General features: G+C 36.1%; 1 protein-coding gene across 2 annotated transcripts in view; it reads right to left on the reverse strand.

Moving 5' to 3' along the window:
- LOC134263042 (dynein axonemal heavy chain 5-like) overlaps positions 1-23,285 on the reverse strand; it is a 45,349-nt gene that overhangs the window by 18,119 nt on the left and 3,945 nt on the right. Inside the window, exons 4-36 of one of the 2 annotated variants that reach the window (XM_062745341.1) lie at positions 22,167-22,262; positions 20,826-20,894; positions 20,504-20,548; positions 17,117-17,501; positions 16,699-16,864; positions 16,470-16,563; positions 16,223-16,321; positions 15,912-16,093; positions 15,136-15,457; positions 14,793-14,888; positions 13,630-13,893; positions 13,433-13,498; positions 13,073-13,302; positions 11,773-11,924; positions 11,215-11,422; positions 10,676-10,848; positions 10,258-10,514; positions 9,172-9,204; positions 7,891-8,094; positions 7,682-7,762; positions 6,629-7,152; positions 6,130-6,429; positions 5,712-5,952; positions 5,413-5,539; positions 4,890-5,116; positions 4,400-4,666; positions 2,602-2,730; positions 2,295-2,432; positions 1,921-2,145; positions 1,533-1,705; positions 1,119-1,297; positions 729-916; positions 15-452 (exon numbers count right to left, since the gene is read on the reverse strand). In XM_062745341.1, the coding sequence (XP_062601325.1) occupies positions 15-452; positions 729-916; positions 1,119-1,297; positions 1,533-1,705; positions 1,921-2,145; positions 2,295-2,432; positions 2,602-2,730; positions 4,400-4,666; positions 4,890-5,116; positions 5,413-5,539; positions 5,712-5,952; positions 6,130-6,429; positions 6,629-7,152; positions 7,682-7,762; positions 7,891-8,094; positions 9,172-9,204; positions 10,258-10,514; positions 10,676-10,848; positions 11,215-11,422; positions 11,773-11,924; positions 13,073-13,302; positions 13,433-13,498; positions 13,630-13,893; positions 14,793-14,888; positions 15,136-15,457; positions 15,912-16,093; positions 16,223-16,321; positions 16,470-16,563; positions 16,699-16,864; positions 17,117-17,501; positions 20,504-20,548; positions 20,826-20,894; positions 22,167-22,262 (6,378 nt within the window). The remainder of the gene's footprint in view (positions 1-14; positions 453-728; positions 917-1,118; positions 1,298-1,532; positions 1,706-1,920; positions 2,146-2,294; positions 2,433-2,601; positions 2,731-4,399; positions 4,667-4,889; positions 5,117-5,412; positions 5,540-5,711; positions 5,953-6,129; positions 6,430-6,628; positions 7,153-7,681; positions 7,763-7,890; positions 8,095-9,171; positions 9,205-10,257; positions 10,515-10,675; positions 10,849-11,214; positions 11,423-11,772; positions 11,925-13,072; positions 13,303-13,432; positions 13,499-13,629; positions 13,894-14,792; positions 14,889-15,135; positions 15,458-15,911; positions 16,094-16,222; positions 16,322-16,469; positions 16,564-16,698; positions 16,865-17,116; positions 17,502-20,503; positions 20,549-20,825; positions 20,895-22,166; positions 22,263-23,285) is intronic. The other variant, XM_062745342.1, reaches the window with a different exon arrangement.

Consider the following 23,285-nt stretch of genomic DNA (forward strand, 5'->3'; position numbering starts at 1 on the left):
GCTAAAAATCTTACATTTTTCTCAATGGCAGCCTCCATTTCTGGGTACCCTGCCTTGTCTAGTGTGATTCCAGGGAACAAGTCATCAATCAAAGACATAAAGAGAGGTTCGTCCTCATCTACAAGCTTGGACAAGTTCATGTCACGTAAAACTCTCATCACAATCACGGTCTCAGCATCCTCAGGGTTGGCACGCTTGAATGCTCCCAAAGTACGCAGGACAGAGAGAATATTACGAAGACCAAAATCATAATGGACCTGTTTTGTTAGCTGTTCCTCACAGAGTTTGTAGAGAGTGAAGAATTTCTTGGCAAGGACAATGTTCTGCATGAAACCACAGCTAGCCAACTTGACTCTGATGATAATGGCTCTGTCGGGAACCATCATGGCTACTGTACGGAAGTTAATCTTCAGATTCTCTGGCAATTCCTGACGACCAGCATAACCAGGGTTCTGAAATCAATGGTTGTCAAAAATTATTCAGGTAAAAAATAATCAGTAGAATCAAGTAACATACACATATACAGTACTTCTGAATGGAAGCTTTGAAGAAATTATAATACATACAGAAACATTATACTATAAAGTAAACATTTGGATATAAGAATACCTCCCCTTAAAATTTCCTTTTTTACACTATCAAAAAGAAAGTAATTCATGAGAAATCAATTTTTAATTCTACCATAGATGCCTTGTTCTTATTGTCTATCATAGAGCATTTCTCCTTACCATAGTCAAGAAAATACCAAACTCGGGATCCATGTCCACATTGTCTCCGTCAGTGAAGATAAACTGAGACTTCCTCTCCTTCTTACACAGCAGTACGATGGCGATTTGTTGAGCAGCCACAGACAACACAGGCAACTCAATTCTGTTGAACTCGTCAAAGCATCCCCAGGAGCCAGACTGGGCCAAACCTGTCAACAACAAGACCAAAATAAAAATTCATTTAATGATAAAGTAATACTTTATGTTTCTGATTTTTCACTTTCTCAGCAAGTATTTGGTCTATTTGATAATAAGAAAACTTGATCATCTTTCTTTTTTTATTTTTCCAGGTTTCTTTTTCCTACAGGTAGAAAGCAATGAAAACAGAGATTCTGAACTGAGAAGCCTGACCTTTGTAGATTCGCCCCAGTCCTCTGTAGTCCATCTGATCGGAGCAGTTAAATACCACCACGTATTTGCCGAGACACCGCCCCATGTCTTTGGTGGTCTCTGTCTTCCCTGTACCGGCGGGCCCAGCAGGGGCTCCTCCCAAGGACATTCCTAAGGCCTGGGCCAGGGTGATGTAACATCTGAAACAGACAAGCAAAACCATCATCTTGGATCACATTTAAAATTTACCCATGACATTTTCAAACTGAAGCAGTGGTTCTGCAGAGAACTACTGACAAGAATTAGATTTACTGATTTATGGATCATTTATTGAAACTTGTAGGTCATCTGACATTAATACAGCTGCTGTAATATTTCTGTAGCCTTAGATTAACTACATTCTTAAGGAATCTGCCTCCTCTTCCCTGATCTTACCTGTCAGTGAGCGGAGTGATGACCAAACGCTCGGTGCACCCCAGGAACTCGTTCATGTAGGTGAAGTCTACGTCGGTAATGGAGATCAGACACTGGTCTGTGTCCTCCTTAAAGTAGAACCTGGACTGCTTCAGCCACTCAAAGTCATTGGGGGAGCGGATGTGCATCTTTACCTGTTAAAATTCAAAATCACATTAAACCATTCTCTGTTTTCTGTCCCATTTTATTTGATTTACAAAACCTAAGTTCTCATGTATGAACAAAACAATACATATTTCAACAATAAGTCAGAAGTCTGACCAACGATTTTTTTAATTCTCATACTTAGTCACTCAAAATTTACTTAAATCCTTTTAATTTTTTTTCAAATCAGTTTGTCTAGACTTACCAAGTCATCAAAGATGTCTTTCTGATGGACGTGAACAGTAATGAGGGTCTCAAATTTGGTTCTCTCAATTTTGGTCAGTTCAGTGGTTGTCATGGCAATGAGCTCATTCAGAATGTCTAAGAATTTCTGGTTGGTGTTCTGCATTATTTTCTTATCCACTCGAGCATTGTTGAGAGCTTCTTCTGAATCTCGCGTCCACAACATCTGGATACCCAACAGTCCAATCTACAGAACAAAGAAACTGGTTAGAGGAGAAAATTAGCCTAAAGATCTTACAAAAAATCAACAGTCATTTTCATTAAAAACTACATCAAAATTTACAATTTTATTGAATAAATAGATCTCAGGATCTCATTAACACTGCTTATTCTGACCTGTGAGGGGAACATGTTCTCGAACTCGATGAGTTTGAAGCTTGGATCTCCGATACTGATGGCTGCTGATCTGATGATGCTGTGGAGGGACTTCCTCGACACACGCAGTAAGTCTCCCAGCCATATCTCAACGTTACCCTACAATGTCAATAATTGATATCAATTACTTTTATTCATTCAAATTTAATCAAATTCAGAATTATTTAATGTATACAATCAGGTAAAATATGCATTTATATTATCTTATTTTCTATTCCATTGTGTGTAAGTGCAGTGGGCAGAAACTTTGATCTAAAATTAGCCTTACCTGACACATGACAGCTTCCTCCAGTCCTACATTCTCCCCTTCCTGGGAGTTGATGGACAGAATCTTGTCATAAACTTTCTCATCAAACGTCACGGTCTTGGTGTTATCAAATACACTCAACAAATGGGCCTGCAATGTAAAACATAAGTGTCAATGGAGATTGAACTGTTTTCAGAGGACATGTCAAGGAATACGATCACTGAAAACCTTTATAAACAGAAAATCTTTTTTTTAATATATACATTCTATGTCAAGTAGCAATGCTTTCAACCAGAAAGGATGTATTCGCTATGACAAAAGAATTGACCTATAGGAGAGAACAATTTCCCGGAAAAAGTGACATTTAAAAATGAATCTTCATTTGTTGTTTTCTATCGTATATATGTCTAAATTTTTCAAATTTGAATTTTATACCTAATATTTATTATTTACAACTTTACAATAAACCTCCAAAGTTGGCCAAAACACCATTTTGTCCGTTTAAGCGTTGATTTTTGCATGTATTTTGGCCTAGAAGTCCTTCAGGGCAGGCCTGCCCCTAAATAAAACTTTGATATTTTGATAGGTTGATATATAAAGAATAATTTAAGATAGGAATTTTTTAGGGGCACCCCTGCCCTAGGGTCGAAATTCACAAAAAACTTACAAAAAAGTAAGGAAACCTGATTTTTATAATCTGCTTCAAATTTATACCTTTTATTATTAAAGTCAGACTAGCTCAGTTGATATATGAGCTGATTTTTACATCGTGGAAACTTTCTTTTTAAAGTCGGGGGTTCGAATCCACCTGGTACCACACTTTTAAAGTTTTAATTTTTCGCCTTTTCAAAGACAATTTTTATTTTTTAATAGATTGGGCATTTTCTTTCAATTATCTATCCTTTTTGCATGCCTATTTTTGATATAAGAAACACTAAAGAGAGATCAGATCGTAACAATCCAATGTAAAGTTGTCAGTCAGGCGGAACAGTGTAAGCACACTTTCTCCGAGGACACGAATAGCACACTTTGTGTTACTCGATACAGGTATTCTTGGCAGCATTGAGCTGCGATGGAATTTCATTTCTATATATTCCTTGGAATTTAATCACATTGACTTTGGCTACATATATCAGTAACTGATTTCCTTGGATTTCATTTAGGCCTGTATAATTTGCACACATTAATGGCATGTTTTATCATATCCACGGATAAATAGCCTAGACATAAAGGATAGAATTTCAGAGACAGTAGACGTTACCAATGTGCACAATGAGAAGTAAAGAAAAATACCAATTATTACATTTGGAGATAACAAACTCAGAAAATCAATGAAAGGGTTCCTCCTATCTATACTCACTGAAATAAGGATTTAGGAAAAACAAATTGTTATATGTATACAGCCTAATGTCATTAATCAGAACGGAAATCAACAAGCTTTTTGTAGAGAATAAAACCAAGCCCGGTCCTATAGGTCAGATCCCTATTTATAATGAAGTGATCCTTTGAAAAAAAAAACTACTGTATAGGGGATTAATTTCACGGGTTGTAATTTTCACGTTTTCCTCTTCTCTGACACTGTCGCGGTTTCTTGAATTCGCGGAATTTGTATGTTAGAAAAGTTCCCTCCCTTATCTATACATATTGAAAACTTATTCACTGTTTCTTGAATTCACGGATTCATCAACACCGTGAAAATAGCGAATATTAACACCGCGAGTTATTTTCCCCCTATACAGTATTTTTGAAGTGTTAATTCTCAATGCAGCACTGAGAACATGCCTGTGAATTATTAAGTTAACATTAGATTAAGACGGACCTGAATGGTGTGGGAGTCACTGGCCTGACCCAGGATTTCCAGCAGGGCGGGGTCAGACACGAAGAAGAATCGTGGGAAGATGAGACGTTTCTTCTCGAGGTAGCCTGTGAGTGATTTCTGACAGATCTCGAGCTGCTCCAGGAGGTGGGGCAGGAGTTGGCTCAGGGTGTCGTCCCCCACACAACACTGCACCACATTGGGAATCTCATGAGCTCTCTGCATTATCTTCATCCAAGACTTGTCAATGTTGCTAAAGCGCTTAGCTTCCTGAAATGAGTTATACGAAAAGATGTTTGAATTTACTGTTTTAATTTCTCCTTAAGCTAACTTTTTACTTCAGTACTCAGTTTATCATCTCTAAAACATTATGAAAATAATGTAACAGATAAAAATATTCTCTGTTTTGTGACACTCTGCAGCTTATTCCATCAAAACACATATAATAAACTTCTTAACAATAATCTTTCCACCTGATCACATGGTACATTACCTGGGGCAGCTGTTTGGCAATGTCACCACCCACAAAGACAGCCTCCAGGTAGATCCACAGATTCTGCACCACCAGCCAGTTCTCAATGATCTCGGTGGTGCCGGTCAGCTTCTGGACCCACTCCTGGATTTTGGGTTTGAAGGGAGCATTATACCTGTTACTGAGGAGGGATCCAAGCACCATCAAGCTGTCCTCCATCAGGGCCACTGTCTCTGAGGTCGTGTCACCTGAAAATCAACATAAACATTCCAGTTATTGAAAAAGCACATTGAGAATTGAGTATGAAGAAAATAGCTGTCTTCATGATAGACAAGTGTTCAGTACCAAACAAAAAAGAAGGAAGTTACACTTCACATGTTCTGTTGAATTATATTTGAAAAGTCAAAGTACAAAAATGTTGTTCACACTACAGAGAAAGTTATGATTATGACTGATACTTTTTATAATTTATTCACAGTTCACTTTACAGCATTCTAAATATCATGACTAGTAATAACAATAGTAGCTTCCATTAAGACCTTACCTTTCAGTAGAAGCTCTCCTCGGGTTTTGAAGCTGGAGAACTGGAAGTCCTGGGCACTCCAGTCATTGACCACCTGCTTCAGTTTGGCTTCAATGTCCTTCTCCTTCACCGCAGAGATGCAGACATCCTGACAAGTACAGTTCAATAGTAAATAAAGATTCTGCATGTACAGGGTACAACCATCAGTTATAAATGGTGAATTATTAGGGAACTAGTATGAATTATAAAGGTTAAAGACAAAATACAGATTCAGTACAACTCCCTGATCAGTAACTAGAGGAGCCATTCCTCTGACCTACCTCAATGTCCTCTTTGTACTGTAGTAGAGGAGCCTCCATCAGATTTCTCAGCAGGAAGTTGTCGGCCTCTACGTCAAACGTGTGTCCAGTGATCTGAGCGATGCGCTCCCAGTGACGTGGCATCATCGCTTTGTTTGACATCATCTCCAGAAGAGGACAAGTCTCGTTAAAGTCATCAATCGTCTTCTTCAACTCTTCATAAGCCTGCCACTCTTTTAAAGCCTTGGGCAGTTTTCGGCATCTGTGTTTCAAAGACATTTGTATCTTTACAATTCACTACGTCAGAATCTATACTTGATAATATACATGTAAATCTTTCACTTCCACAGCTTCAATTAACTAAGTTTCTTAATGATTGTTTTAATTATAATTTCCAGAAACTATAATGTACAGTATAAAAATATCTGCAATGACATACTTGTTTCCAAAGTCAAGCAGCTCATTGTTAATCTTCTCAATATCAATCTCCACCCAGGGGATATCCTGATATCCGTTGACGTTCTCCAGCACCACGTTGTACAGCTGGTACAGTTTCTGGAGGAGGTTCAGTTCCTTCCTTATCCTCTGGAGGTCAGGGTACTGAGTGACGGGCAGGCCAAACAGTTCCTCTCCCCCGGAGTAAGTGGTGTACTTCCTCCACAGCTCATCAAAGCGGGCCTGGTAGATGTTCAGTCTGTCTGAGGCCTCGCGTGGGTGGATACCTTCCTCCATAGGACCCCTGTCAAAGGTAAACTTTATCATGAAGAACATTTTTAAAAAATTCCACTTTCTCTGATTAACATCATAAAATTTTAACAACCTAGGTACTTAAATGTCTTAAATCTTCAATGAAATATTTCATTCCTTCTTATTACAATGTAAGAGTTCAATATAACAACCAGCGAAAAACATAAAGTAAATTAATAGGAAGGTCTTACTTGGTGTCATAGTCAGAAACGAATTCCTTGTTATCTGTGATGAACTGTTCCACTCCAGCCAGGAGGTCGGCCTTGAACTCGGGCTGGATCTTCAGCAGGTGGTTCTGGACCTGCTGTGACTGAGCAATCAGCTTCTTCCAGCCGTAAGACAGAGTATCAACTCGCTCAGCATTGCCGTCATTGAAGAAAATATTGTACTTGTTAAGCATTGCATAGCTTTCCTCCATTGGGGTGATTGTCATGTCGATTCGGATTTCGGCCTCGCGGATTTCTGCGAGGGAAGCCATGTGAGATCTGACATCGTCCAAGTCTTTGACGGGGCGAGACAAACGTTTGGTGAGATTGTCAATGAAGTCCAGTATCTCGTCCATCTCGTGGGCACACTTCTCATTCAGAGCCTTGGCGTATGCCATCTTCCAGTTCTTGGCCTCAGTAATCAGAGCCAGTTTGAGTGGTTCTGTGCTCAACAATGTGGCACCTACCCTGTAGCTAAGCTGCATCTCTTCTTTCTCTGTTTCCAGTTTCTATAAAAATATTAATTAGCATAATACACATACAGGTATTTTCCATCCTAATATATTGACGGTGCGACCGTTATGGCGAGCGCAGATATTTTTTTGTTATAATTTAGATCAGGCTCGTTAAACTGCATGTGACATTTGGTGCGTCTAGACTCTGACGTCAAATGACGTCGTATGTAAGTTACATTTCCAAAAAGAAGCCTGAACAGTGCTGAAAGTAAATGAAAAACGTTTCCTTTACTTAAAATTTATCTTTAATATTTATCCATTAAATCAGGGCATGTTTACTTTTAGTTGAACTTTTGCTGCTATTCTCAAGAGAACGCAGCTTTAACAAGTGATGCATTGTGGGTCCAAATAACTGCGTCAAAAAATTCGATCAAATGAATGTGCAGTAGTCCGAATTTTCTCTTCACACAGGCATTGCTTTAAGAGCTCGCAGTGACGTGCGTCGCAACACTCGCTGCGCTCACTATCAAGATGAGTAGCATTTTTTGCTATTATATATCAGAACACTAGTTTAACACCATACCTGGTAATATCTGATTTGAGCTTCAATTTCAGTGAGTATGGGATTGTTAGACATAAATTCCTTGACAGTGGCCTCTGGTTCCTGGAACATAAATATTTGTATTTGAAAATAAATATTTTCAAGTCCATTAACTTAAATTATTTCAAAATTAGTAAAACTTTAAGGACTATATACTCCCCAAAGATTTGTGGTTGTGCTGAGTTACGTACCTTGTCCCACAGGTGGCTGTCCTTGGTGAAGATCTCCAGCACTTCCTGTGCCTCCGTCTTGTTCTGAGTGATGATGGAGTTCAGCTGAATGACGATCTTTGTCACGTCCTTGTGCTCCGCGATTATCTTGTGCAGAGGTTTGATCATCGAGTTGGGCATCATCTTGGCCTCCTCACCCTGGTCAGCCGCCATTTGTTCCATTTCCTGCACAAACACATGGACTAATTAACTTTATAAACAAAGTTGGGAAATCAGATATAAACAGTCATTTTTTTGTTTTCTTTAACCTAATTATTTAATTTACACTTTTCATTACCATATAAAATAAAAACACATTGTTTAATTAAGCTTTAACAGAATTACTTGTAGCAACCCAGATAAGTGCAACTGTTAAAATGTTACTGAATTAACACTGAAAATTAAAAACCTTTTAATGAAAACATATAGCAATGACATATATGCATGTCGCCCAGTAACAAGTTCAGCTCCCATGGTTGTTTTGAAGCAAACGCTTACATGTATCCTACTGGTCATTCATCACTATAATAATTTCATCAATTTATTTCAATACCATCAGTTTTTACATATATATTTTTAAATCTCATTCACAACAAGGAGTGCCAGCATTAATAGACTGTGATACACCTTTTAGCCCCACTGTCTCAGGCAAGAATTTGTGTTGTCTCCCTTTTACAAATTAAAAATCTTGTTTGTAAAAAAAAAAAAAAAATGAAAAGGCTATTATTCTTAAAAGTATAGTATAAAACTCTCTTTTTATCAAGTAAAGGCCAGAATTAAATGTTTTGATGTATAGACTATGAGAAAGAATTCGCAGTGCAATTCCTATCCAATATCTTTGGATGAAATATTTGTTTTCAATAAATATTTTTGTTCATTTATGTATGATGAACATGGTTTAAAATGGTAATAAAATTACACTTTCTTGAATATTTAACAAACTAATGGATTGACTGTTTAATTGAAATATGTGACAAAATTTTTATCATTCATGTATCCTTTATACTGTTCTTTTTTCGAAATTAGATAATTTATTTCAAGATCAATAGTAATTCTGTGAAATGTGAAAGTGAGTAGGGGAAGATTAGGACAAGGGAGACAACTGCAAACGAAGTCATTTTTCCTGTGTGTTTGGGAAATGAAGAAACTTGATTGATTTCATTAGGTGAATTTGACAAGGTTTGTGGGATTCTTGACTGACACAGAGCACAACAGTATATATATAGCCTGCCCCAGTGTGTGAACAGAAGCTGACAAATCTACCTTTCCGTCACCTCGTGTTGACTTCTCCGTTATCTACGACAGGTAGTAAATTGTCCGTTATTTGAATATCTCTTTACATATGTCATTATTTAACAAAGAAAAATGTATATTAACATATCTGATAATATGGTAGATTTCTTATGAAATCTAAGCCAATTTAAGCCAAATTAAAACATTTTGTGTCTAAATCTGAAAAATGTGAATTTTGTTTAGATATTATACTAAGTGAGGATACTGCTAGCTCATTCCCCCAATACACATGTACCTATACATATTCTGCTCTACTCTAAGTATTTATCATGCAGATGATAACATACCTTTATTTTATCATTCTACTGCATAGCAATTAGCAGTGATTTTAATTACTATAGTCAAAGATTTTAATTTACTATGATATTCTCTGAAAGTTAATTATGAAAGCTACAGACCAGTCTAGTAATCTAAAATGATATTAAGATATACATTATAGAGTTCTTTGTACTGTAACACAGTTCCTCGTTCCTACAAGAAACTTGCTAATCATAGACTAAGACCTCTTCCTGCTACGTTATCAATACCTGCTTGAGGATTGCTTACAAAAGCAGCACTTTTTCCTTCTTCCCTATAATTCAGTTTAATTGGCAATTCAGTGATGACAAAATAGCATGAAAAATGAAAAACTGCTATCAAATTTAATCAACACATCACTCAAACTTTTGAATGGAATTCTAAAATTCAGATTTGAACCAAAAGGAAATTGGAATAAATAAACAACAAAAATTCAAAGTTTTAACTAATATAATCTTTTAAAAATCTAATATTACCAGATAACTTTTTGAGTGAATTTCTTTTGCTTTCAAAGACTGTGATGATGACCTAACAAAGCCTCTCTGTACAAATTTAACAAACAAAGAAAAAATTTTGAGGCTGATTTCAAGCTTGAATACATCATACCAGATAATGTTACTTGTAGAGAATGTCAGAGAATCAAATTACTTGGATCTGAATTTTAGTGATGAGATACACATTATAAATGATGTACGTTTGAGAACACACTGACACCAGCACACGTTTGTAGACAGCATGAGACAGTATAAGACAGTATACCTTCTGTTGCTGTTTCTGGTGGTAGATGAGATGTTCCCACTGCGGGATGTCCTGGGACGTCTTCAGTATCAGCTGTACCGCCTTGTTCAGGGCTGACTGAAGGTCATCCAGACTGGGCTTCATCACTACGTTAGGGATCGCCAGAACAATGTCAGCGCGGAACAACGGAGGCTTGGAATCCATCTTGTCTGCATCCTTGCTGTACTTATTAAAGATTTGAAGTCTCCTCTTAATGGCATCCAAGGACAGGCGGGTACCTGAGGAAATCAACAAGGTACATTATAGATATTCTTAACTCCTTCAACTGGCTGCATAAATTTTTGCTTTATTCTTTTAAACAAACATAAAACAAAAATATGCTTAACTCATTTTAAATGATAACATGATATGTGAGATAAATGTGGTATACAAATCTTACATTTGACCAGTGCCTCAGTGTTTCTCTGGGTGAAGTAGTTCAGCAGGGCATAGTAACAGTCCGTCTCTGAGGACCCCTCCCCTTCAGCCAGGACCGCCTTCTCTTTAGCATTCAGGTTCCCCTTCATGGTGTCCACTAATTCATACACAGCCTGCTCCACCAGCTGGCTTTGACTAAAGTAAAAACATCAAGACTTAATAGAGACACTAAAGATATATCTAGACTTTATTTGAAGAATTACATGCAGTGGCTCATGTATTCAAAACAAATGCATGACTGATTCATTCAGTGAGACTAGATACTAATCATGTGGAAATTCAAAACAATTTTTATGCTAAATTTTGAATTACCACTGCTTTGTTTACATTTTCTTATTGGTAATTTATTTTTAAGAAAAATATTTTTGCAGTGCAATAAACTCGCAAATTTGCTAAAAATTTACTACAGCAAAAATGACGGTATCATAATAATAACTGCCTCAGTTCCCCCCCCCCCCATTTATAATTCTATACCCAGCTGCAGCAATATGAGGTACTTACTTGGCAAGTTGTTTGGAAGCACTATCCACAGCCGTGGCTGTCAGATCCAGGAACTTCTCCATGGTAACGGCCTCATCCTCCGGGAGGTCACAAAGCGCTGTGACAGACATGTCTTGTAGGACGGCCTCAATACGACAGTCCAGGATGTCCTTGACCGTCTTAGAGAGCTTCTCTAGCTGAGCCATCACCTTGTAGGTGTGCTCAATGTCTGTAATGTAAATATGTAACATTTACTATTGCTGTGAACATTAATTAAAAATGAGGGAGTTTTTAAAAGTGCAGAGCATCTACATTTAAACTATTGCAAAGTTCACAAATAAGTATCAAATTTTATGCACGTTTCCGATAAAATGACATTCAACTGATCATATTCAAACACACTTCACAATGCATTTGAGCGCACATAAGTAATCCATGTATTATTTGTTTTTCAATTTATGCTTTATATTAAACACAGAAATTTAACACATATCAAGGCTAATAAATCACAGATAATATTCCTATGTTCTTGTTAAATCAGAGATTAATTTGTCTGCTATATACATGTAAATGTCTTACAGTGATCCACATTAAGGGCTGTCCAGGTAAGGGTGGTAACTCCGGGGAGGAGGGCCTCCTCTACTCGATCACAGAAAGGCTTCATGGGGGGCTGTAACACAGCCGGGATGTCGTCCTTGATTCTCTTGTACTCCAGCAACATCTCACGTAAACTAAAGAAGGGGGAAACATCAAATTAATGACTACTCCATAATTTTCGGAAAAACACATTTCTCTTAATGGTTAATCAAGCCTATTCTCTTCTTTTTAAACAATTTTATTAATAAAGTTAAAGATAAAGGTCTGAGATGTTAAATAGAAAAAATAACTTTAACCCTTATCATGCTTTATAATATTTGTATAATGTTATAACAGGGTGCTGCATAAAACAATAAAATCATTTTTTAAATATTAGTGTCTTTAAATTACATGACTACTCATAATCCTTATATAATTTTTATAGTTTGAATCAGTACAAATGTCACTCCATTATCAGATTCATTCTAAAAACACCTGTGTAAGTTACAGGTAAGAAAAGGTAATGCATGTGCATTCTACACAAAACTACACTAAAATTTCATGGTTAATCAAAAACAGTTTTGATGCGAGATATTTCATCACCTTTTCCTATACATATATCTACTGTGATACAGGTTCTCTTACGTCAGGTAAACCTCGTTAACCAAGAAACTAGAGAAAATAAGTTATTTATGTTTATTTATTTCAATGGTGTGAATAATTGTAAAAGGAAAATACTAAACAAGAACAACGAACTCAAATTCGCACGTTTTATTTCGGAGACGTGTCCACAACGTCCCGGTTCTCGTGTATATCGTCGTCTGCATAACACCAACTTTATCCAACTAATATATCTACATCTTATAAATTCGTTGAAATTAAAACATACTCAAAGCACTCAAAAGCAATATCTTTTCCAAATTACCAAGATAATTTAAAATAAATGCGGTTATTCGGCGTTGTTTAGGAATAAATCGTCATTGTCGATACATTCCGCCATTTTTGTAACTGAAGTTACAACCTGCGTCTTTTTGATGAGCTTTTGTACTTTCAACCAATGAAATCAGGGCTTATAAACAGTGTTTCGGTGTGTAAAACGGATATTACGAAATACCAACACAAAAATAGTTTGTACAATGGTTTTTTTATTCTTAAAATAGGAATGGGAATTTCCGATATTCAAAAACGACTTATGCCGCGACCAGCACTGAAACGTAAAGTTGCCGATCGCGGCAAATGCCGCGATTAGCACGATAAGGGTTAATTACTTTATATTTAAAAAACTAAAGTGGATTACACTTACGATACAGAGTTACTCTTGATTTCCTCCTCTTTCACAATAAGGGCCTTGGCTGTATCAGGAACTTCCAGTTTCAGGGCCTGAAGGCATTTGGACTCCTGAATCAACTCAAGCACTTGTGGGTCAAAGTTCACATAGAGTTCATTGGTCTCTGGGTGACGGACAAGGAGGGAAGAATTGAGGCCTCCTTTAGCGGCTTCTACTGCCCTACACCACCCGCGGTGATACAGCATCTGGGATTTTCATGAAAGTTTTAATAAACACAAGTCTGACAGAATACTTTCATTGATAGTATCTAAACAAAAGAATGATGATTTCACAACATAATTATCTAGTTATGATAATATAATCTAATTCCTTTACCTCATATTCTAACAAAACTCCTGCCATTTTGTTGTAATTCCTCACAATTTTCTTGGCCTCTGGGTGCTACAACACAGATTTCAACATCAATATCAATGCTGCACTTTTATAAGGTATATATAACAGCAATATTAAAAGTAAACACTTTTTTTAAATGTACAATTTTGTCACGTCCATGAGGTGACAATGCTACACACCTTCAGAATTTCTGGCTTTGTCTTGAACACCTTCATTGGGTGTTCTATCTTCCTGTACAGCTGACGTGACCAGGCGATCCTGCCGGCCACTGGGGGGAGGTTGCGGGGGATCAGGGGCTCGGACTTGTACTTCTGGTACGCCTTCCTGATGCCCTCCAGGTCCTTACCGTAACTCATCAGGACCCTCATGTACTTCTCATTCATGTCAAGCTCCGCTCCTCCAATGCTCTCAAACTTGGTCAGAAGCTCCACAGCTTTCTCAGTCTAAACATTCAAAACATAAGTTATAACATTTTACCCTCTTTCTCTCTCTCTCTTTTTATTTCATGTCGCTTCTACCTGTTGGAATTTATTTTTTCATTTGATAGTAGACAAATGTATGTATACAAGTACAGTGGACCTTCAGATATCCGGACGCCAGATATCCGGATGCTTCAGTATCCGGACGCTTTTTCATCGGAACGAAATTTTTAAATGTTATTCTGTCTTGTTTAACTGGTGATTCAGATATCCGGATCCTTCACATATCCGGACAAATTGACTGGGAACCAAAGTGTCCGGATAAATGAGGGTCCACTGTATCTGTATATCCACTGTGCCATTCAATACAAAATGGTGAAATACATGTACATGCGACTCCCAAACTTCATATCTGGGCTTCAAAACAACAACTTTTCTTTACCATAGAAAAGACCACTAAACATTCAAATAAGTTATAACATTTAAGTGCCATAGTGAATATATAATAGCAAGTCATATCTATAAACCATCTTTAAATCTAGAGTGGAAAGACACTACTTATTTTACTACACAAGTTTCAGATAAGAGAAAGATTTCAGAGAAATTTGTCATGTATATTAACAACAAATTTAGCAAACACATTCATATGTTTATCAGAATACTCATTTTCCGAGGCAAGGACTACATATAACTTACCCTGACTCCCTGGTTACATTTAATTAAAGACAATAAATCTGTACACAAAATTCAAAATCAGGTAGTTAAACAAAGCAATGAAGTCCCTTTCTTTCTGGCTCCAGAATGGATTCTAAAACTGATACGTAAAGACCAGGACTATACATATACATGCCAATAATATTAATGGATGATCTCGATTTTGACATTATGGTCATAGAGTTTTATATTATTTTGCAGCAACTTACAGTTAATGATCGTGAAAACCAGGAATCCATGAAATTCTGAATGTTGGCTCTCAAAGCATCAATCTGACTGCGAAACTCCACGTAATCCACATCAAACTGAAAAACACAAACACAAAAATATTAAAAAATTGAAATATACACGTATTTGTAATCTAATGAAAATGTAAGGAATTTACATTGGAAAAACAATATATTCAGATAACAGAAACAGAGGAATTTTGTGTGGGCTTTTTTTTTTTGGTAGGGATGCTTTGTATTTTTTTTAATCTCTTGAGGCTCTGAATATTACTCTGTACAAAACCAAAGAAATATCAAAGTTGTCTCCCTTAACCCTTGTTCTTACCTCGGCTTTCCTGTGGTCCAGTATATTGTAGTTCTTCTTCTTGGTAGCGTCCACAATGGTCTTATACTTCACCGCGATGGTGTCAATGCCCTCGATCTTCACACCGTGCAGTCCAGAAAACATCTCCATCGTGTTGACCATGTCCGCGATTCTCTCCAGTCTCTTACAGAAAGTGTCAAATTTACCAAAAATGTAGTTCTCACTGAACTCAAACTGACGCTCATTCGGATTCTCTCGGAGCTTTTCCTTAGTCCTCTGGAACTGCTTCTGGTATTCTTCATTCAGCTGAATACATTCATTCAGTCTCTGCAGCAAAACTGGTCTGCAAAATTAACAACAGTTATTTAAAATCATAAAAAGAAAAATTTAATGATATATTAAAGGAAAATAATTGCAAAAATAAAATTATAACATTACAAGGCCCAGGCAACTTATATTTATAAACACACATGCTTCTGAAACTAAATTTAAATTGAATGATAATTGAACAAATTAAACAACAGTTTGCAAATATATCAACATTGGAATATCAGTGAGGTGTGAAACAGAAGTCTCATTGAGTTCATAAGTTATGTACATAGCATATAAAGATGAAGCAATCAACCATTTTATGATTGAGAGAGAATGAAAATAAAACATGTGAATTCTTATTTTATCATATTCACTCAGGTGCATATTTATTTAAATCATGCCTTGTGAGAAAAATTATTGCATACTGATAACTTTTGCAGGACATACACCAAAATGATTCACTGATATTTTTGCTGGAAGCCTACCTAGGGATATCCCATATTTTGCTGACGTCGTGCATGATGTAGGCTTTACAGGTGGTGATCATCTGGTTAGTGACCTTGACAAAGAGGGAGGTCATTCTCTCTGAGGTGTTGTAATACTGAGAAATACTGTAGATCATTCGGATGGCATTCATCAGACTAGGAATATGTTCTACCATGGTGGCCTTAAAAAAAAACATATTAATACATCAAGTCCTATATAACACTATGACATGATTTACCAGCCTATGTGATGGGGACACATGTAGTTTCAATGATTTTTTTAATTTCAGTCATATAAATTATGGACTTACAGGTGTGCATTTGACCAATGGACCAAAGAACTTGTCCAGTGTATACAGGTATTTGACATTGTCCTTAGCTTCATTAGCTGTGTCTGTAATCTGACCGTCCTGAAAAACATCATTAAAACATACACTGACGTGAAAATTACTTGTTAAATAAATTACTTTCAAAGATTGCAATTCTTATATTCCCTCAAATAATAAGATTCATTGATGTTTAAATTAAAGTTTCTGAATATGCTTGTTAAACTGTTACCAGTTCTTTCCATCTGCGGAGTGACTTGGATTTGGCAACTTGTAGTACACCAACTACTGCCTTACATCTTGGACTTTTCATCTGCTCAAGCAAGCTGCAACAACACATTAATGTCATTTTTTCTAAAATTTTATTAGCAAAATAATTCCAAACAGTCTACAACTTAACCTCTTCAAAAGGCTCAATTTGAAATTTTTTATGAGCAAAACATCAATGATTATTGTCATACTTGTTGAATTTGGCCATTCTGCTCTTCCAGTAGGCTAACTCAGCTGTTGGTCCGATGTCGTCTGCCTCCCTCCTCATCTGCTCAGACTCAGCCAACACCTGCTCTATTTGTTTGGACCATGTAGACAACAGATTCTCAAACTTCTCCAGGTACTCAGTGTTGGCAGCTAAAGCACAAAATCACAGTACATTTCATATGACATGATAATGTTTGATGACAAATTTACTAAATTAGATTTATCAGTTTATTCTCTACTGCATCAAAACATGTATATAATGGAAATGAGAAAATAATTGGATTTTTTAAGTTCTAAAATAATTTAAATGAATTGATAGATTTCTCAATAAAAATGATTCAACTAGATTTTAAAGAATCAGGTTTCATGACGAAGATAAGTGTTCCGTGTTTCCATGTTTACCTGCAGCTTGATAATCCTGGGGAGAAGCAAACGTATCCACCACGTGTCCAATTCCATTCTCAGCCAGAGTTACCTGCCCCTCCATATTGTCAACAGCAGAAAGAAGGCTACTGATGAAATTCTCCAAATGTTCCAAAAATTCATCCACCTGGGGGGCCGTTTTCTTCTCGGCATTCTCCTCATTGGAGGGCATTGAGATGGTGCCCCAGGCCTCCAGGGACTTGAGGGCAGGTAGTATGATTTTGGAGAGGTACTTCTCCATGCTGTTGAGGACATTTCCTCCTGTGGCATCCACCATTCCAAAGTTGACTTCCTGTGCAATGTTCTGGGGAGTGATGGCTTTTGCTGTTGTTCTTAGGAAGTACAAACATATGCCATGAAGTCCCTGTAAAAATAAAAGAAACTTGTCTTTAAACATGTTAAAATATAATGTTTTCAATATCTATTTCTCTGGGAAAACATTGGGTAGAAAAAATAAACATAGGTAATCAGAGATTACAGAGCTCACCTCAACGAATGTTGTTTTTACGTAAGGCAAAGTCACACAATTAACCAACAAATAGTGTACATTCCAAAAATGAAAATATTTAAGCAATTTTGATCTGATACTTTGAAATAGACCTAAATAAAAAATTTAAACTAGTTATTCTTCATGAAAATGTAATCAAAATCCAGCATCTGAAGCAAATTTGAGAAATTTCATCTCTTGATGAAAACTTTAACCTGTTCACTCAACCGGAAAATGTAGGTCAGATGCAGCATCCGAAGCAAGCCCGGTAGAGTGCATCCTTAGATGTATCATCCATGCAAGTTTGGTCAACATAGGGCTTATAGTTACTTGCAAATGAAACATGCACCAAAAACTTTAACCTGTTCACTCAACCGCAAAATGTAGGTCAGATTCAGCATCCGAAGCAAGCCCAGTAGTATGCATCCTTAGATGTATCATACATGCAAGTTTGGTCAACATAGGGCTTATAGTTACTTGGAAATGAAACCTGCACCAAAAACTTTGACCTGTTCACTCAACCGGAAAATGTAGGTCAGATTCAGCATCCGAAGCAAGCCCGGTTGTATCCATCCTTAGATGTATCATCCATGCAAGTTTGGTCAACACAGGGCTTATAGTTACTTGGAAATGAAACCTGCACCAAAAACTTTAACCTGTTCACTCAACCGGAAAATGTAGGTCAGATTCAGCATCCGAAGCAATAGTATGCATCCTTAGATGTATCATCCATGCAAGTTTGGTCAACATAGGGCTTATAGTTACTTGCAAATGAAACCTGCACCAAAAACTTTAACCTGTTCACTCAACCGGAAAATATAGGTCAGATTCAGCATCCGAAGCAAGCCCGGTTGTATCCATCCTTAGATGTATCATCCATGCAAGTTTGGTCAACATAGGGCTCATAGTTACTTGGAAATGAAACCTGCACCAAAAACTTTAACCTGTTCACTCAACCGGAAAATGTAGGTCAGATTCAGCATCCGAAGCAAGACCAGTAGTATGCATCCTTAGATGTATCATCCATGCAAGTTTGGTCAACATAGGGCTTATAGTTACTTGGAAATGAAACATGCACCAAAAACTTTAACCTGTTCACTCAACCGGAAAATGTAGGTCAGATTCAGCATTCGAAACAAGCCCGGTAGTATGCATCCTTAGATGTATCATCCATGCAAGTTTGGTCAACATAGGGCTTATAGTTACCTGGAAATGAAACCTGCACCAAAAACTTTAACCTGTTCACTAAACCGGAAAATGTAGGTCAGATTCAGCATCCGAAGCAAGCCTGGTAGTATCCATCCTTAGATGTATCATCCATGCAAGTTTGGTCAACATAGGGCTTATAGTTACTTGGAAATGAAACCTACACCAAAAACTGCACCAAAAATGTTAACCTGCTCCAAAAACATTAACCTGGTCATTCCTCTGCTGAAATTGCAGCATCTGAAACTTTGACTGGTACAATGAAACACACTAGAACCATCTTCCATGCATGTCTAATCAATATAGGACACAGAAGTACTTAAAAAGAAAACTGCTCCAAAAAACTTAACCTTAACCTGGGACGCCGACGCCGACGTGGACGCCGACGCCGACACCGACGCCGACGCCGAGGGTATTACATAAGCTCCCCCAACTTCGTTGAGGTGAGCTAAAAACCTTTAACATAATGTTCATGTACTTCCTTGCTCAGTACTACCAATAAGTCTTTTTTATTGTCTTTGAATTCTCTCAGAGATTAAACAAATATTACACTTTTTTCCTACTAAATAAATCAAAATTGTCTTTATTTTATAATTTTCTAATTTTATGCATTAAAAACAATTCTGGGTTTGTTACATAAGCCGACAGACTCATTACATGATTTCAGATAAGGACAGAAAAGTCACAGCTACGGTTCTAAATTGCCAATAAATCTCGCTTATACCTTTTCTGCCTGCAATTAGATTGCATGTTAAGCCGCAGTGTAATTAACAACAAATCAGCGTCGGTTTCAATAACATTCTTTGAATGGGCTGGATGTAATTTATAATTTATTTGGTCCTTCACCTGAAGTCTTTACATCAGGTATTTAGTCCGGTATTGATTATCAGTGGTCACGGTAAGGAGAGGGAAAATATCAATATTCTGTCTACCCCGTGGTGTTGATAAAAATCACATTCTCCTCCCCTAACAACTCAGACTTGTGAACAATCTCACATTTCTCAGGGGCTTATTTGTTTCTTTGATTTATTCTTAGACAATAATAAAATGTGAAAAAAAATATTTTGGTCTTATCTCTACCATATCTCTGTCTCCACTAAAACTAAGGAATCAATATAAATCCATTTTAAGGCTCTAGTTGGTCCACAATGCATTAGTGATGGTAAAGTGCTTAATTCCACTACCGGATGCCACAGACATGGAATAACATGTCAATATCTTAACATGAGAGTTATAATAGCACTTTATCTGTGGTAAATTGTATCCTTAATAGTAACTGATACTAGCAAACATGACTTTGGTTATACTCTTTGTCAGAGTTTCTATTCATGCAGTCAACTTCATCAATTATTCCCAATATCAGCCCCCCAAGTTGATAAACAGTTCAAGTGCTCCTAACTTTTGATTCGAGTTAACCATCATCTCAGAGATTGATATATTCAATGGCTCTTAATAATAAATAAAATTGGTATGAAAAAAATATTGATTTCTCAGGAAAAAATTAGGTTGACTGGTTTGCTCTGATTTAGAATTAAAAAGAATACTTTGCCTATGTGCTTTTTTCCAAATTGAAAGAACTTTTCCATCAAAAAGCCTTAGATATCTTTGTTTCTATAACTTCAAAATCACATCAAATTTAAATTTGTAATTACAGCAATTAGGACAACATTTACCTCTGCATCTCCTGGTGTCAAAAACAATTTCTTCTGACCATTCCCCTAAAGACAAAAAAAGATAGAATTATTATAACATATTGAGATGTACAGAGAAACCTGTCTTTTCCAACATGTATTGCAGAACAAATTTTGTGATGGAATAGACAGGGTGTCACAACATAGAAAATAGTAAAACAGAAATTAAAATAAGGGAATATGGAAATTTAGTACAGTCAAATGGATTGCTTTGGTGTTGAATCAGGTTTGTACTGTTCTACAAAAAGTTTCACCAAAATATCATAAATAAATTGAGCTGAATTTTCTTGATAAGTACACTTACTGCATCTTGATAAAAGAAAATCAATTTCCTTGTTCCATTTTCTTTGAAGAATGGTTCAATCATGTCAAACTGCAAGGAAAATATGAAAGTTACTTTAATTGATTTAAAAAAAAAAAATTTTCAACAAAGTTCTTTGTTTATCAAGTAATTCTAAATTTTACCGATAGAAAGAGAATTGTTTGTTCTCTTTTGCCCTTTCAATAGTTTAATATACAGGAAACACGTCTATACATTAATAAACAATCAATTCTAAACTAATCCAGAAAGGGTAAGAATGAAGCAAATTTAGAATTTTAATTCAAATTTAAATTTGAAGTTTGAAATTACATGTGTGGTTAAATTAAGATTTTTTTTTCTTTTGATTTATGATGCAGGCTACTAGAAGTGTCATTCTTTAAAATCCTTAACATGTCAAATTTGCTGCAAATATTTAACCCTCTACATTCTAACCAATTATGTGTATTTCACACAAAGCTCTACTGCAAACAACTAATGATAGAAAAGTAAATATGAACAAGTGAAATGTATCAATTTCAACCTTATAGCAGTTATAAGCACTAAATGTTTAACAGCTTTAAACCCAGATTTAATACACCTATACCCAGGTAGGTATACACAGGGCCTTTCAAGTGTCACAGGGTAAATATTGACCCAAGTTATTTGCGACAGTTTGGTCCACTACTTGATTGTCTGATTACCGAGCCCAATCAGATAACTCTCAAACTAATATGTTGAAGAAGTTCTCATGGTCAATATGAATCGCACAATATATCACTTACACAGTAGAATTATCTACCTATAAGACGACCTCAAAGAACAACATTTGTAGGTGATCTGAGGACTTGTTTTATTAACTATCTCGAGACGAGAGCTGAGCACACAACAACACCCCAGACTTGAACAGCTGATTATACTGCTAATATACACCAATATTTATACTTTTTCCTCTTCACTGGATTTACAAGTAAACAGTTATTGACCAAAATTTATGACACAGTTTATACTAATATATCTCAGCTGTATATGCAGTACATGTTTTCAAAAACTTTATCATATATAACGATCAAAGTCATATATTCTCATACAAATCCTGAGGATTATTTGGTATTCTTGTAGTCTGTCTCATAATTTAATTAACAACAGCCTCTGGTGTCAGATTGCAGGAAAATTTTATTAAAATTTAATTGATTTTTCTTTTTTATCTCCCATATTTTTCACTGAATTTAAAATCACAGTTTGATCAATGTTTTGGAAAATTTGGAAGTTCTATTAAATGAACAATCTTACAAGAAAATGTATTCACTTTAAGTGATACAGAGTGCTTGATGTGAAATTTCTCACCCGCTCATCACCGAAGAGGAAGTCCTCCACGGCACTGACGTCCAGATTAAGGGCCGTGGCCAACTGCTGGAACATGTGCTGGTGCCTGGCATCACACTGAAAAAGACAAGACCCTACATAGAATACACAACTCAACTTTAAGTGATGTAGTGTTGTTTGTGTTGAACATTAGATATTATAAACATACTACAGAGCTAATCAACTCACTAAAGAGTTAGAAGTATCTAATATAACTGGTTTGCAAACAGGCCAAAAAATACTTATTGAACTAGTTTACATAGCATTCTTAATAATTTTTTTATGTAGAAGATTTAATTTGATTCTCAGAAGAAAATTATCTGGTCATTAAGTAGAATTGTCAGCAGACACAAAATAATGGCAGACCTTGGTGCAGGCCTTATTGCTAAAGGCTGAGAGAGGACTAAGTACGAGCAAGTAATCAGAACAAAAATTAGTTGTCTGAAAGTAGCTATTATTAATAGACTTTTTGTCACTGATATATCTAAATTGAAGTTGAAGGCCACATCAAGTGTTTTCTCATATATAAAATTTTGAATAAATCCTGCTCAATACGAATGCACAAATAGGTCTGGTAATAATGGGGCACAATTGGTACCCATGGGAATTCTGACAGACTGTTGTCAAGTTTTCTTTCTTGTCATTTATCAAATTATCTAATACTTTATGATATCTTGTAATGTAAGGATCTGAAGATAAAAAAGCACCAAGAAATACCAATTGAAAACGATACTCTCCCCAACAAAATAGTGAGAGACAATACTCTGTACTACACAAAATATCTACTTTTGGAGTTAAAATTTAATGTTTATGAAATTGACCACTTCATGCAAAACATACAATTGCTTTTTATTTTTAAATCAAAAGAGGGTTTTGATGAGTTTTGTTTGTTAATGAAATACCATGCTCATTATAGTGAGTGACTTTTTTTTTCCTATTAAAAATAAATATTGGAATTTAATTCTTCTTTTATATGTATCCAGATAATCAAGATAAAATATATTTCCAAGGAAAATAACTGATCAGATTATATACTTTAAAAGAATTTTGATCAATTACTTCAAGACTGACATTACAGGCTGGCAAACAGAGGAGACTTGA

This window comes from Saccostrea cucullata, unplaced genomic scaffold (assembly GCF_032062105.1).
Source record: "Saccostrea cucullata isolate Sc308-1 unplaced genomic scaffold, CSIRO_AGI_Scuc_v1 ctg367, whole genome shotgun sequence".
Lineage (NCBI taxonomy): Eukaryota > Metazoa > Mollusca > Bivalvia > Ostreida > Ostreidae > Saccostrea > Saccostrea cuccullata.